The sequence below is a fragment of the Bactrocera latifrons genome, unplaced genomic scaffold (genome assembly GCF_001853355.1).
Source record: "Bactrocera latifrons isolate USDA-ARS-PBARC rearing strain unplaced genomic scaffold, ASM185335v1 scaffold_188, whole genome shotgun sequence".
In the NCBI taxonomy this organism is placed as follows: domain Eukaryota; kingdom Metazoa; phylum Arthropoda; class Insecta; order Diptera; family Tephritidae; genus Bactrocera; species Bactrocera latifrons.
This window is the reverse complement of record NW_017535385.1, coordinates 410,260-427,715: the sequence shown is the minus strand read 5'-3', so window position 1 is coordinate 427,715 and position 17,456 is coordinate 410,260. Positions and strand designations below refer to the sequence as shown.

The 17,456-nt window shown below is 34.5% G+C and overlaps 2 protein-coding genes across 2 annotated transcripts in view; one reads left to right on the top strand and one right to left on the bottom strand.

The window, feature by feature from the left end:
• LOC108967430 (probable ATP-dependent RNA helicase Dbp73D) overlaps nucleotides 1–17,456 on the top strand; it is a 95,438-nt gene that overhangs the window by 44,439 nt on the left and 33,543 nt on the right. The gene's annotated exons all lie outside the window — the stretch shown is intronic.
• The window catches only part of LOC108967431 (myrosinase 1-like), a gene marked incomplete in the record, with an annotated part of 12,746 nt that continues 11,138 nt past the window's right edge, over nucleotides 15,849–17,456 (bottom strand). Inside the window, 1 exon segment of the mRNA XM_018930830.1 lies at nucleotides 15,849–16,236. Coding sequence (XP_018786375.1) covers nucleotides 15,923–16,236 — 314 coding nt within the window.

Here is a 17,456-nt window from a genome sequence, read left to right as displayed (position 1 = left end):
AGTTCAATATATATTGGCACTGGTTTACTCATTTCCTTTTTTATACCCTGAAAGGTATAGGGTATATGAGAGTATTGCACATATGTACATACTTTATATAAATGATTATGGTGACATGCCCTTCTCTCCCTTTGCATATAAGCGAATTAGTTTCTAAGTTTTTAAGTTATCGATAAAATTTTGCACACCTTTTTTCTGCACAAGAAGCTACTTTTTATGGAAGATACCGATACCGGCCTATCGAAATCCAGATAAATGTCTATACCCTTTTATGCTTTAAGAAATGCACCTTGGTAGGGTAGTATATGGTAGCTTCTGTGCGATCGAAATTAATGTGTTTTCCTGTTCTGTCATACTTTTCCAATCCAATTGTGATCTGAGAGAATAAGGATATTGTATCTTGAGTGATTTAGGAATCTTTAAGAGGCTGCTGCCACGCCCATTTTGGAAAAATGGCAATGGCCTTATTATGACCATCTACAACGAATTTTCATTAATATACCTTTACTCAAGTTATGTGCAGACGGACGAACGGACATATGAACAGGTCAGACCGGCAGTCACTAAGTTTTCAACTACGCTCGTCATCCTGATCATATAAAGGGTGATTTATTTCGACGTTCCCACTTAAAAAAACACAGAAACTTCAAATTTAATGAGGAAAGTTTATTATCATTCATTTGCATTTATTTTTAGAAGATTATCTGTTTCAAGAGTTGCCCGCGGCTACGTCTCAGTAGATCCATTCGTTGAGTCCAATTTTCCATAACTCGTTTGGCAAATGACACGCGAGATGTTTTGCTCCATGGCCTGAATCGCAGCGGGCTTGTAAGCTTAGACTTCAGTCTTTGTGATTGGTCATCGGCACAAAACGTGAAATTATCTGCTCACCGAAGTGCTTTAAGATTTCGACGTAAACTACGCCAAGTCGTTGCATAAGTCAGTCTGAGCTACTGCGAACTGTACACGGTCTTCGTGAACACTCTAGGGCTAGGGCTGCTATATTTTCTTCACTCCGTGTGTTGCAAATAGTACGCGCAGTGCGCCACTCACACGTGATCTGTTAAAACATGCTACTGAGGAAAGTACCTCTACTATCTAACCCGTTTATTTTTTGGTGATACAATCAACCGTTAAGTGCTCCATAGCAACAGGTTGCAAGAGTATAAATATATGGTATATTGTAGCGGCAAGATTGCCTTTCATCAATATTGATATAATAAATTAATTGCATTCGAGCATTTGAGTACTGCACGCCCCCATACTTATCCACATTATTTTTGTTGTTGTACTATAGTGCATATAGTGCATATAGTGCATAATATTTTGTATACTTGTATCACGCTCCACTCAATTAACCACATATTTGATTTACTATTGTGTGAAAAATTAATTTTGGCGTTGAGTAAACATAAACTTGTTTGTTTGTTGATAATGTGGTTTAAACTATTTTTTTATATAAATATATTTTTTCTAAATATAACAGCTGTCTCTTATACACATCTACTTGTTTGTTTGTTGATAATGTGGTTTAAACTATTTTTTTATATAAATATATTTTTTCTAAATATAACAGTGCCTTTCCTACAGCCACCTCAGAAAAAACTCCCTTTTCAACTTCAAAAATATCACTTTTACGTATATGGTCGACCTGCGAACTGGTTATCATTTTCTTTTTGCAAACAATTCAATATAGCCACATGAGAGAACATATTCTTTTATTTTCTGAATTTAATTTTTATTAAAAGTATATATTATAATCAGTAGACCAGTTTTCGAATTGATTTCCGAAATTCTAATCAAAAATTCAGCTTCTATGAATACAAAGGCGCGGCAGTTCTTAGAATTATAGTATATATACACAACATTCTACCCGACAAAACCTGACGAATCTTAATAATACAAACAACGACGGAGAACACGCACGCTGACACCTCAAACCACCAAACAACAAAAATGGCGGAATAATCGCACCCGCCACGTTCAATTAGCTTCATTCGATTCGAGGAAATGGCGATTTAAACACAATCGACCTCTTTCAATACCAAGTACTTTTTATTGGATCGCCAGCACCTACAAGTCGTTTCACGTATTTGAATTATCGCCGACCCACTGCCGATTACTCCAGCGATCCGGCGCGACAAATTACTACATACATATTTGCTTCTGCTCCCTACATTAACGCATTTCTCCAATTATTAAAATTTACAAGACTCGATATTCGAAAGCGTCAATGGCATTGCGTTGACAGCTTCCCTTTGCCATAATTTTGCAATGGATGCAAATTCACATGACCACTCTGAGCACACCGTTTCGACTCAATTGAGGATATAAACGCTGAATCGAAGAAGGCTCTGATGGCCATCTCGGGGAAGAATTTTTCCATGTGCTATTATGACTGGAAAATTCGTTGGCAAAGGTGGATTGCAGCGGGAGGGGATTACTTTGAAGAAAATGAATGTGACAAAATTCACCTTTCAATTTGATCACAGTACTTAGTTTGTTGCAAACAATGTTAATCCGTGGCAATAATCGTTGTTAAACTTGACACAAAAGACAAAATATGACAAATACATATGTGCTATTGTTTTCTTCTGGATTGTGTATTTGTGACAGCACGAGTCTCGCTGCGGTTGTTTTAGCTTTCGTCGGCGTTGTGGTTTCACGCACGCGATTTCAACGAACCGGTTCGACTTGATTAAACGTAAAACCACTTAAGTATGCAAAATTCTCAAAAAAAAATTTTAATTTCATTGAATTGGCCCAACGTAAACACGTAGGGGAAGCCTCCGTTCTAACAATCATAAATCTATAACATAACCTACTACGTAGATCTACTATGAAAGTTTCAAACATGTGCTCGATAAACGTCGTGCCGAAGACACGAAAACACAAATATATGCGCATATGTATGTGTATTTGGCAAAATATTTGCATAATCTCTGAATTGATTATTTTGACAAAACAAAGTAGTTGAAATTGAAACCAAACATTCGATGAATATGCATGATCATATACACATATGCATGTATATATGAATGACCGCTAATAATTTATGTTTGTTGGCAAATCTTAGGAAACATCATCAGTCGTAAAAACGAATCTTACTGAAACAAACGATGCCAATTAATATTGTCAAGTGAAACCCCCGTTATCTAAGTTCAACAAACTAAAACTGGCTTTAGCGGAGCAGAAAAGAAAAAAGTACATAGTAAATTAAAATAACGGATGCATTACAACAGACCCACTTTTTCATTTCTGAAGTAAAAGAGAAAAATTCATTAATTTTCAATATTGCAAATATCTGTTAATTGATATGAGATTATATGTACATATACATTTATACATATATGTACATGAGTAATAATATTTAGTTTGTATTGGCCATGAATTTTAGCGAGCGTTAAACGTCAATCGGTGAGCACGATTTTTCAAACGCGGCTCACAGCCAGTAGAAGAAAACTCGCAAAAAAATCAGATGAAATTATAATCGTAAAAATATTTAACATACCGTAATACGACATTCAAATTGCATCAGCTTTTGTTATGGATTTTTTTCTCTCATTTTACTAAATGAAGTTTGTCGATACTTTTTTATGAAGTAGTAATCGTTTGGAGGGCATGGAACAACCTGTATAATTAAACACAAAACGTATACAACAAACGAACGAACGAATACTGAAAAAAGCAAACAAAAACAATTGAAAAAATACACAACAGATAAATTATTTGGCTTGAAAGATACAGTGGTTTGCACGTCAAGACGGAAACGGTCAACAACAAGAGGCAATCTGAAAGTTTGCACATACATACATACATATATACATAAGTACACACTAAGTTCACACTTATACGCAATTAATAGTGCTGAGTGTCTGACAAAGCGATTGGAAAAGCAAATGAAAAGCATTCATAAGCATATCATTAAAATGACAGCGATAATATGAACTTCAAATGCAGTGCAAAATGATAAGTTGGGGGCCATACTTTCACTCCGAGAACAACTGCATTTAAGTCAAAGAAAAAATTAGTAACTTCGTATATATTAAGGAATTGCATTATTCGATTATGAAATCAATCTAAATTATCACCCGCCATTTTTGGCATCACAAAACATTTTAGACGTGCTAAATCTAATAAAGAAATAAAACACATTTTGTCACCTTAAATTTATGAAATTATTAATTGATTATGGAAGCATGGGAAAGCGTTTTGATCTCGAACTAGAAGATCAGACTTGCCGGTCACTGTATATCGTGCGAATATTGCAATAAAACGACTTTCGAATTTAATAAATTTTTATTTCAAATTTATTGAATTAAATGCAGTTAAGAAGCAGGTAAGCGCATTTGTAGATATTTAAACATAAATTTTTATGTTGCGAGTAGAATTCGTTATCATTTCTCTAATTAGCTTTTTTGATTTGATATGTATGGATGTACACTGATTGCTTGTTAATATCTACATACATATAAAGGTTGATCTATTTCGAGGTTCCCTAACTTAAAAAAAAAACACAGGCAATTAGTTTTTGAAGATTATTTCTTTCAAATGTCAGCCGCGTCAACATCTCAGATAGTCCATCCGTTGAGTCCAAGTTTCGATGACTAGTTCCAGCATTTCCACTCGTAACTGGCGAAAGCCACGCGAGATGTTTTGCTTCAAGACCTTAAATGGGGATTGTCTGCATAGACTTTAGTCTTTACTTATCCCCAAAGAAAAAAGACTAACGATGTGATATCACACGATCTTAGTGGCCAGTTGAGATGTGAGGGAAGGGGTGAAATCTTGTTGAAACCAAATGTCGCCAAGATAACGAGCTTCAATTCCAGGCATCAAATAGTCGGTTATCATAGTGCGATAACGGTAGCCATTGAAAGTTACCGGCATTCAACATCGTTCTCACCGGCATCATTTTAGAAAAAATGTGGACCTATGATCCCAACGGCCCACAAACCACACCAAATAATTGTTTTTTCTGTATAAAAAGGCAGACTTTGAATCTCTTCAGACTGCGACAAATGCGACAATTTTGCTTTTACATACACATTGAGCTGCAAAAAATTTGGCTCGGAAAAGTCAGATCCTCTTGCAACTTTTCAAGAGCCCATAGAACAAAGCGATGTCGCGTGGGAGGGTCGAGCTGATTCAATTCTTGCACAAGCTTTCATATTAAGCTCTCGACATAAAATGCGCCAAGTCAAAAAAATACCTATACTTGGATCAGTCGTTATTTGCATGTGTAATGGGTTTTCAGGACTGTACATATGTATGTACATATATCCATGTAGTAAACAACTTTGCAACCTTACTAATCAGCGACCCCTCTTTATCCATATTTTGCCAGGGTAATAGCCTACGAGTTATCTAATCGTCTCAGACGGAAATATTACATGTAGTGGTGAAAAATAGACAAAATACCTCTAAATAATTCAGGTATGAGTCAAAACATAAATCTAAATTTCATGATATTAAAAAATATTCGGTATAAATAATAATCGTTGTAAATACACATAATCGCTTTATGTTTGATACAAAACTGGTCTTATGCGGTTTGATTAATTTTTATCCGGATTTCTAGTTATAAACTAGAGTTACTTCTGACTTATTTAATATTTTTTCCACTTAATACGTATAAGAGTAAGTGCATGTGTACCCTAAATATCGTATTAACACTGGAACGTGCGCTAATATATAGACTTTCCGGGGTTTGTGAAGTTGCTAGAAATTGTTATATATTTATATTTTCCAGCCTTAACCTTTTAAGACTCATACTTGAACAGAAATATATGGAGTATATCTAGGGCCATTCACTGTAGCGTGGATAAATATGCCGTAATTCAACTTTCAAATGATTCATAATTTTTTTAACGCTAACTTATGGAAAGTAGTGAAAATGACCAGTAACACATTCTGGTTCCTAAATACACCATATAATTTATATCTATATTAGTTTATCTATGTATATATTTTAGAATATTTTATCGAAATTTTCCTCTCAAAAGCGATTTTTGTAAACTATTGTGCAAACAACGTCTCTATTTTTGTAAAATTAGAGAAAGGGTAATGTTGTTGAGAGCGGTACTTTTCATTTAATTTTTTTTTCTTTCGAGAACACTTGAGTTATTTGCATAAGTGGGTGCTTCAATAAAACCGACACAGTGGTGCTTTGACGAAACTTAGTACCAAAAGGTCCAATTTTTGACATAAAAATGCCGAAATCAGAATTTTCATATACTAAATACAAGATTCCCCAAATAAATGAAGTCACATTAGATCGAAAAGTAAGCGCACAGAAATCGAGGGCCTACTGTACTTATTTACAAATTTATAATTATAAAGTAGCGAAAGCAAAGCCGGTAACAACTTGTCGCTGTTATGCTCAATGAAAACAAACAAACATATGAGGGAGGTTAAATAATCACAATAATTACTAAAATGTTGTTGTTTTCCTACATTAACGGTGCATTTTCTTCAATGGCAACAATGTCGCATTAAGAACACACCACTGTGCATAACAGGAGCACAGTGAGTGACGTACTCGTATGTAGGAACGTACATACATAAGTAGTCAGATGCATCTCTGGGGTGGTGACGAACTTTAATTGTCTACAAATTGTCTACAAATTCGCAACTTGAGACACTCAAAGGCACAAAGTGTTCTTTAAATCGTACGCGATACACACCCATTCAAGTAAGTGAGTATGTGCATACATATGAATGTATGTATATATTTGTATCATATTTGTACATATTTAATAAGCAGTTGTTTGAATCAAATAGGGACGGTGTGCTACAAGACAACAAACCGACAGACGAATGTGGAAAAGCAACAAAAGATATAAATCAAGGAAACAAAAATGAAACTACAGAACGCAATATTCACACACACCTTTACACAGTACATATGTATTAGATGTAAGGTATGTATGTGACTTTGGTGGGGGCCCCGTCAAGTCATGACTCCGTGCCTTATGGACGGGCGAAGAGGTGTTATCGTCTCACGAGAAATTTATTTACACCTTTCACCTCAGGCTGGAGGTAGCGCCTTCAACAACAGCAACAACTCATCACGGAACGGCCGGTGAACCGGAGGTGCTGCCGCCGAACAGCTGTCGGGTCTGTCGATGATGTAATTTGTGCATATCTAACTAAATCACGAACTTGTTTGCGCAAGCTTGCAAGCAAAGAACTTCATTTAGTGTATACTTGACTTTGTAGGCGTCATTGTGGGTCTGCTTTACTAAGATTCCTACTGTGATTTGCCACAGGTGTCTCGACGCTAATTTCTTTATTTGCCATAATATGCCACGAGCTTTGACAAATGGTGTTTAAAATGATGCATATTATACTAGGTATATAAGTATATGTGTATAAATAAACTTGAAATTTACTACAGCTGTTAGATTACTCGTATTTGAAGCTTTTCAACCATAACCGCTGGGAGCCCTTTCAGTATACTAACAAGCGCAATAAATTATTAGCTAACCCCACAGATTATGGCTACTAAGTTTGTTGTAATTACTTAATTACCTGCGGGCTGGTGCACTGTATTTAGGTGTGTTTGTACCCGTTCTTGGCAATGATCACTGATTACTCGGACATACTGCAAAAATAGCCTTAGTTCCCATGACGACGTCATGAATTTAAACATTTGGTGCTCACTATGATGAAACTGGTTTAGAATATGCGTTCTGAAGCTCGAGGAGATTGTATATTCATGGCAACGTAGGCGGTTAAAGCCCACACTGGTAGGGCAAAATATACTTGTAGTAAGATTGTTTAATTTAAATTTCGTGCGAAAAATCATTCGTAGAAGCATTTTTTGATTGGTATAACTGTCATTGATATTTGTACCAAATCTCACAACAAATTAAGCATTAGTGTATGAGTCTTGGACGAATCAATCGGTCGAATAACGTGGCAACGATGAGCTGATGCCCGAAAAAAACACGTCAAAGCAGGTCAAAAATCTTTGTTATGTGTGTGGTCCACTCCGAATTCCTTCCAACCGGCTAAACTGTCAACAAGGATTACTATTCGAGTGTTTTACATCATTTGCTCGAGACTATTCATAAAAATAGGCCGGAATTATGGGCCAACAACTCTTGGATTTTGCAACACGATAATGCCTCGTCGCATAGCTCTTTGATTCTTCCCAAAATTTTTAGCCAATGTTGTGCCGTAACCACCGTATTCGTCTGATTTAGCTCCATGTGACGTCTGGCTATTCAGCAAAGCCACCGACCGCTTCAGGGTACCGTTTTGAGTGAAGTGAAGAGTTTAAACGTAAATGGCTACGCGTATTAAAGGCTATTCCGGAAATTGACTTTAACAACTGTTCCGAGGATTGGAAAAAAACTATTGGGACCAAGGGGGATTTCTTCGAGGGGAAGGAATTTTAAACTTAAGAAATCTTACTATTGTTTGCTCATAGTAGTATAACGCTTGATCGTATTATTCTTAATGTCAATAAAAACCGCAATTAGAGTTTGCAAAGTATTTCAATTAGAGTAGGGCCCTAATAACCTGCCAGAACTCTGGAATAATAAACATATTATTACTGTTGTTATATGATACTTGTAACCACGAAATATTCAGCGTGATTTTTTTAAATACCGATGCAACTCAATCAACAATCTAACTAACTATGGATGTTGGTATGCTGACTATAAACAACCGCAACAACATTTATTTATTAAATTTTCTTTTTCTATTGAAAAGTCGTTTCTCGGATTTATATTCCCATTTGCTTTTCTAGTAAATATATTTACAATATCCGCACATGCACACCAACAAAAGCTTATATATGTGAAATAAAGTCATTAACCATTTACGGAATTTTGTTGCACAATTTCTTGAATAAATTAACTGTTGGGTTCTCTTATATTTGTTTCAATGTAAATATTTACTCATCGTTAAGTAATGGCATGTGTAGGCATATAATTGAGATACTTTGTCGTCACGAAAAACTCATGTGAGGAACACAATGCTCGCGACAGACTACAGCAGCACGACAGTGAACTGAAACGGCGTTCTGAATCCTACTACATGAACGTTTGTGAGAGGGCAGCAACATAATAATGGCTCGCATGTTCACAAAACAAAGCAGCTGTCCATTTTGCATGTACACAATTTCGTTGTGGCCATACTAATACCGTGAACTTCAATGAAATTTTAATATCTTATTCAAAATGAAATTTTTAAGCAAAAAATAAGTAAATAGGTAAAGTTATTTGTTTTAAATTATCAATTGTTATTATAAATGATGTAACAGAGCTATTTTAGCTTTTATTTGTAAAATAACGTCAGGTTTGTTAGAGCTTTGAATAATTTTACATTTTACATATTAGTGGCATCACCACTCTACCTCATCTCTCTATCTTCCATTCTACTGTCAACTCTACTGTCGTTGGCAAATATAGGATCAAATTGAAGTTAGCGAGAACGAGAACTGTCGGCCTGCAGTCGTGTAGTCGTGCAGCTGTCAAAATAGGTCCGTAAATAAGAACGTGTGAATTATAATATTTGACAGATGTCGTTTGCAGTCTGTCGCGAGCATTGTATTCCACACATCAATATTTTGAAGACTATTTAGAGACTGAGAGAGAGACCCTTAGCCTGAAAAAAGTTTATCAAATATCTGAAACAAATCCAACACCAAGATCCTGGTTGTTGCTTTAAGCCGCTTCTAGTCCAAAATAGAATTCGATCAGCGAAATTTCTTCCGGTAGTACACTTGATTTGGTTTCAAAGACTATAACCGATTTATATATATGTATGTAGATAGAAATGCTAAATTTTCTTCCACGTTTCCACGTTCCAATTTTGTCTTGTCTTGAGTAGACTTTCCAATATTTAGCAATTTTATTATTAATTCATGGTTTCCATTTAGATATTTCTCTGCTGTGTGCAATGCTTCGAAAAAATTTCTGTATACGGATATGTCAAATATATTTTTATGCTAGATATCAAGTTTGGTTTGTTATGAATGCAATTCATCGTCCTTCGCCCATAATCTAGCAAAGTAGCCGCAATGACTTGACGACAAAAAATGTCAATGGCATGGTTAGTTGTGATAGTAAATATTGGGTAGTCGAAAGTATTTTCATATTTTGGCAATAGATGTCGTTGCAGTCGTATATCTATAGTGCTACCAATAACATTATCTCATACCATATAGTGTTAGAAAGGTGAAATTTAAGCTGACGTCTGGTTACTTCATTGTTTGCACTAAAGTATTACCTTTTTTTTCTTCAAAATGAACATCTAAGGCGTAGTAGGCAAAAATAAATAACCTTTCGATTGCGGTCATTTCTCATGATTTATCGTTGGCAGTCCGCAATTAAAAAAGATTATTGGAAATGCGCTACAAAAAGCAATAATTATAATAAAGCTTTTTATTTTACTTATTTTCCGTCACCTACAGCTACTTAAGTCATGTCAATTCATAACGCCTATCCACATATTAAGCCAATTATTTCAATTAAGCCACATTAATCGCAGTTGTTAACATATCCATATAAAAATTATTCTTTGCCATTAAGTTGTACTCACAAATTGCCACCTGTTTGAACACTTTAAATATATTTTTATGCCTTTCGTTTAATTATGCACATTATTTACCGCTTTCGAGTTAATTTATGGATTTGGTGAATGTAAATATCTACTTACTTATTTTACTAGGGTGAACCAAACGGATTTTCAAGCATTTGTAACAGGTATCGTGTTATATAAGGGCAAATAATTTAATAATATGACAGGATGATGATAAAGAGTCAAAAATAAGTTGTTCTAAAAAAATTTACATATGTCTTCCAAAAATTCCACTCATGACTTTATTTGATTGATGAATTTGTTGGGGAACTTGGACATTTATGCAACTATCGGCTGATTTTACTTCTTCTTGTTTTCGCACATTTGTTTAGGCAATATTCTAAGCTTACTTTTTATACTTTAAGCTGATTTTGACTAATTTTCTTACGTACTACTAGTATGAACGAGTGTTGTTATAAACCAGGCTCGGTTTTGGAAAAACTTTATGTGAATATGTAAGCACTCTTACAAAAAATTGAAAAATACATACTATGTATATGTAGAAATGCATATGTACATTGAAAGTAATTACATAGGCTCGTTAATTGGTCAATAATTTCATTGTAATTTCTAAGCAATCAATTGGAGTCATGAAAGTGCTACTTAACAACAACAGAAAATTTGCAAACATTTGCATACCAGTTTCCAGTGCAAATTATCATTCGTAAGAGTCTAGATATATCATATGAATAAATACGATATTATTCCTAGAACTTTATGAAGAAACAATATTTATGAAAATAGAGCAAAGTTCCTTGCGGCCCTATACGAATATGACTATTTCGAACAAAACCACGAAAACTTTGTATGACTTCAGAATACTTATAGTATACCTAGTTATATTTGTATTTTTTACTAGATGATAACTGTCTGTTGCTCTCTATTTGTTCAATCAACAAGTTCCTTCCTCCTTTACCAGACGCCTTCCAACCACCCTCAATTTGATATGCTGACAAATCAAAGCCCCAAATGAATTTGTCTGGAAATTTTCTTTTGCCAATATTGGTGGACGTCGATGGTGGTCGAGAAAATTATGGAAGAGATTGATCAGGATCATCATATAAGCAGCCATGACATCGCTAAGGAACTTAACATTCATCATCGAACGGTTTTGAACCAAAAGCTGGCTACAAAAAGACGCTCGATGTTTGGGTACCACATGAATTGTCTGTGTAAAATTTAATAGACCGAATACTGCGATTTTTTGCTTAAATGAAATAAAATCGACCCATTTCTCAAGCGAATGATAATAGGAGACAAATAGTAGATCAAATACGTCAATAATGATAGGCAATACAATAAGATCATGGTCCAAGCGTGGTGAAGCTCAACGAATAGTCGCAAAGCCGGTATTGACGCCTCGAAAGGTTATGCTGAGCATTTAGTGGGATTGGAACAGAAACATCTATTATGAGCTGCACCAGCCTGGCCGAACGACGATTCTACATTTTACTGTCAACAACTGATGAGATTGAAGCAAGCAGTCGAAAATAATGTCCAAAACTGATCAACAAAAAGGGTTTCGTCTTCCATCAGGACAACGCTAGACCGCACCATCGGACTACCATTTGTTTCGGCCAATGCAGAACTTCCTTAATGGAGTAAAGTTGGGTTCAAGAGAATATTGCTTGTCGCAGTTTTTCGCCGAGAAACCATACAAGTTTTTACACTGCTGGAGTAATGTCTCTAGCGGAAAAATACCAAAAAATGGTACATATTTGGTTTATTAAAGTTCATTATACATATAAAAAAAAATAAGTTGAAGTTTAATTAGAAATACGAAAAGACTTTTTCGACTACTCACAAATCTTATTGCGTTCAACCAATTTTAACACACACTAAACAAATATTGTGCAAACGTTGCAAAAAATGCTTCAGTTGTGTTATATATTTCTTGTTTAAAGCTCAGCTCGTATTTCATTTACTTTTTTAAATTGGTTTACAACACAATACAAATAGTAGTATTTATGTAGTTTAAATATTTTTTTAACGGACAACGTACTTTTGTAAAAGCAACAGTGGCTTTCGAATAGCCATTCCAGAAAAATTCTTTTAGTCAAATGTGCTTACGTTAACTCACGGACATTGAGTGTGAAGATGGCCAAAAATTTTATCAAATGCAGTTATAATTTTTTATAAATACAATATTATTATACTGTGGTTCAATACCCAATTGGTCTGGTGACCAAACGGTCATATCAACAAAACTGATTTTACTGATTTTTGATAAAAAAAAAAAATTGTCGAAATTGGACAAAGTTTGAAAGCAGAAAAAATATTTACTTCAGTTGCACCGAACCTATAAAAACCTTCACGACTAAAAAATTTTTCCACATAAAAATTTGATTTTGAAAGTTGAGTTTATATGGCTGTTATATACATACGTATGTATATGCTAGAGTCGTCCGTTACCGCGATTTTCGACAAAGCTACAGCTTCTTGCCTAGAAAAATACATTGTAAAATTTCAGAACTGCCATAATTCGGACTTCCATAACTCGTAATTCTCCACAGATCCAACTCTTTAATTGACATGGAAAACGATGAGGATTCAGAAGAAGAAATTATTCAACCTCCATCGAAAAACGATGCAACGTGTACCTGTATATAATTAAATGAATTTAATATAGATTCTCAAATAAGTATAAGGGTTAATTAAAAACTCCAAGTGTTCAGAAAATATTACAACGTACGTCCATCAATTGGGTGCATAAATATTCGAGTATACATGTATGTATATATATGTATATATGTATATCGTATATTCAGCTGGAGTAAAATTATTTGAAAAATTATTATATCTCTTATCTCTTGTATCTTTGTGCACTACGTAAAAGAATCATTTTGTATGACGAAATGTTAACAATAATGGAATGGTAAGTAGTAGTAAGGAAGGGCTAAGTTCGGGGAAAACCGAATATTTTATACTCTTGCAACTTGCAAACCCAAACATATAGAGTAAAGTCAGCCCGATGTTCGAAAATCCTAATATTAGTTATATATGTATGTAGTGGGTAGACCATGTTTTCGCTGAAATTTACCTATTTTGGGTAAAGAGATACACTGTTATGAATAAAACACGCTCTGCTATTTTTATTGGAATTACTCACATATTGGTCGATATATGCGGTAGAAAGTCACTCCGAAAATCAAAAATTATATTAAGTATATATATGGGGGCTAAGGGAAGTGTTGGTCCGATGCAACCCATTTTTGATATACAGACGTTCCACAAAAAGAGAGGATTATCCCTTAATTTTAGTTATATATGTATATGACACACTGACCGACATTTTCAATCAAAAGTCAACTGTATGTACCGGGGTCTATATATTTGGTACCTAGCGGCTTGAACAGTTTTTATTTTATTTAAACGATTTTTGGTCATAAGGTGTCAGACACTAAAGGCATATTCGTACAAATTTTAATCCCGTTATATTAATTGCTTCTTAAATCAAGTGGAATTTAAAATTCTGCTATATGGAACAGTCAGGTCTCGAGACATATCATTTCACCAAAGTGGTGCCACGCACATCGTCCAATTTTCACACCGGGTCCTATAAAACTCTCTCATACCATCTCGATGATAAAATTTAATGTTTCTGGCGTATTTAGTTATTGATTTATCGCGCTTTTAGTTGTTCTTACCAATACCGTTATGTGCAGAGTAAGTGGGGTTATACCCCATTTCATCCATTTTCATACTGGCGGTAGAAGATCTTAAAAGATTTGTACTCAGAAAATTGGGCTGTTGTATTTAAAACTTGTTTCAAAAAACTTTGTCCGCAAGCGCCCTTTGCTACTGCGCTCCTCTGTACGAAATAAGAGCTTTACATCTACTTTAGTGCTTAGAAACAAATATAGAATCAAGAAGAATGCAACAGGTTATCAATTATCAAATCGATGAACACCAGTAGTAGCATGAAACACTAGTGCTATAATTTCGTCAAAAAAATAATAATAATCAAAAACAATCAAAAGTAATCTTCGAAAGTAGTCAAATTATTTTTCGATTACTTTTTATTATTTCTGATTTTTTTCGAAATTTTTATTAATCTTGACTATTTTCCGATTATCTGTAATCGTAATCAATTAGTAATCGTCCGGATCTGAAAAGAATCGTAATATAATCATTACTTCACCTTTCAAAAAAAAAAAATAATCTAATTACTAATTATTATGATTAGTAATCATTACTTAACAGCTTTGAGCTGAAGGCTGCAATACTGGTTCACTCCATAAAATGATCCTTTTGTATACGCATCCCATCAGTGGAAAAGTACTGTAACGGTTAAAATTGACAAAAGTAATGTTATGTTATGCTAACTTCGACCGGTTAAAGTGTTGTATATAGCACTCCCACTAGATGTAGAATTGCCAACGGCCCCAACTTCGGATAACTGTGCCATCGTGTTGATTTGGGATTCATTCAATGCTGGCCGATAGCAATGCGTTTGTAATCATCAAGGTCGCTTTCGTCACTTACGCCATTTTCAGTTACAATAATAGGCGGATTATCACATTCTCGCATGAACCACATGATTAAATTGTAAATGCCTTTGGGAACAACCTAAAAGTTGGTAATTAAAAATGTTTTCATTACTAAAATTTTTTTATATTTTTTAAAAACTGTGGATTGTGGGAGTGGATTGATTATATTTAAATAAGTCTTAATTATCAAACTCTCTTGCGGAATTTCATTCGAATTTTCTCACACATCTCTAATGGTAATTATCTTCGATGCGGATATTACCTTATTGGATTATACATAAGAAATATTACTCAAAAAAACTTCTAATCCTCATCCTATAACTTAAAAGGTCATATAATGAATCAAATTCCTCAACGTTCCGACCTTTTTTCCATACCATGTAATATTTTTCTTTAATGAGTTTTCACTTCACTCAAAATGGCTAGCGGAACTTGAGCATAAATTCATGGAAATCCTATGTAATTATAAATTATTAAATTTTTTGTCAAAATAGTATATAAATTATTTTTCAAATTTGTTTRCACTATCGTATTGATGTATGTATGTGTATATGGTTTGATGATGATTATGATGAATAACAAACTATATTCAACTCTCTTTCTACGCACTTCAATTTCAGAAATCAAAAATTTAATTGAGGAATATTTAAGTTTCACTTACCTTTAACCCTAACGAACCGGGCCAGTTGGGATCTTGATCCTCGACAACGCCCATATCCTGATGGAATGATGGCACGGGAAAATTAGCAGTATTGTTCCGAAGTTCCGCGTATACGATTTATTTCTTCCTGTGTGAATTCCGGCAAACGTGAACGAGTGAAACCTTGTTCTTTGGTCTAATTGCCTATGCGATCGATCATGATTTGCGGATAATTGCCAGTTTTCGAGAATATCGGATGTGCAAACCAGCCCGAAAAGAATTGCAAAGCACGCTCAGATGCTTCGCGATCATCGTCCGAATCGGTTTTCGGTTGCATATACGATGTGTCCGTAGTTATACCGATTTTGCCCTTCTGTAGCTTCTGATATTGGTCACGATACATATGCACCACTTCGGCATGTGTCTTTAGTAAATTGTGTGCGCACAAATAGCTCGGTATTCCAGGATAATTATAGGAGGGCGCCAAATAATCGAGACCATAACCATATTGACATACCTTCACTGTTGACATTATTCATATAGCCGCCCGGTTAGATGCGGGACCATGAGATCGAAAATCGGTACACGTGTACATCGCGACGCCAGTGTGTGGAGGGAAATAGAAAAGTTTAATTAAATAGCGTACTCGAGACAAAAAACCCTTTCCACTTTAGATTGCAATCAAATTTATATAAAATATTCAGATAAAGAGTGTGCATTCTAGTGGCACAGGGGAACATTGATTTTACTCTGCAATGAAAAGATAACAAGAAAACCTTGTTTCAAAACTACACTGGCTAGTGTTTTTTTTAGTTCATTAATTTGCAACATTTCCAGGTTCTTTAGCACATTCCAACAATTCCAAATTTTCGTAATATTTTTTCGGCGTCTAATAAAGACAAAAAATGCAAATAAATTAGTAGACGATAACGAAATTAAAACTAATTGAATTAATTTGACTAGAAATTATACATTATACAGTTTTCGTTTTTCTTTGAGTTAGTATGCTTGCCTACTTTCTATACTTTAAGTGATTGTTGTTCTGTACTAATTGAGATTTAGTTAGATTCAGAAACCGGGCCAAACGCTCAGTTTTATAGCAGTTTGATTTGAATATGTAAGTAGTCTTACAAAAAATGGAAAATACATATAAAAATAAGCATGGATGTCATCACACTTCAGACTGCTTCGTTAATCGGTCAATAATTTTTATCGTAATTTATATGCAATCACTTCTAGGCATGAAAGTGCCATTTTACAACCATAAAAGCTTAGTAAACCTTTGCCTACCATTCAAATTCTAACTCAAATTATAACTTGTTAATCCGAGAAAAAGCACGACATAATATTCCCAGAATTTTGGAAAAAAATAACGTTTATAAAAATAGAGCAAATCTTGCCATTATTTTATATAAAATTAGATGCACTTGGGGAAAACCAATAACAATTTATATATTCAGGTAATTTGATATAATTAATCCAAATACAATAAGTATATTTTACCTGATGATAAATATCAGATGAAACATCCCCATTTGACTGATCAGCAACTTTTTCCGGGTAATTGTGTGTTAGATGATCCCAAATTGATTCTCCTTTGCCAGATTCATTCCAAGCACCCTCAATTTGATATGTTGATGAACCGACGCCCCAAAAGAAGTCGAGAGGAAATTGTCGTTCTTTTGGTTCCACTAGTGGGCTTCTGGAAATGAAAAAGTTAGTATTAAAGT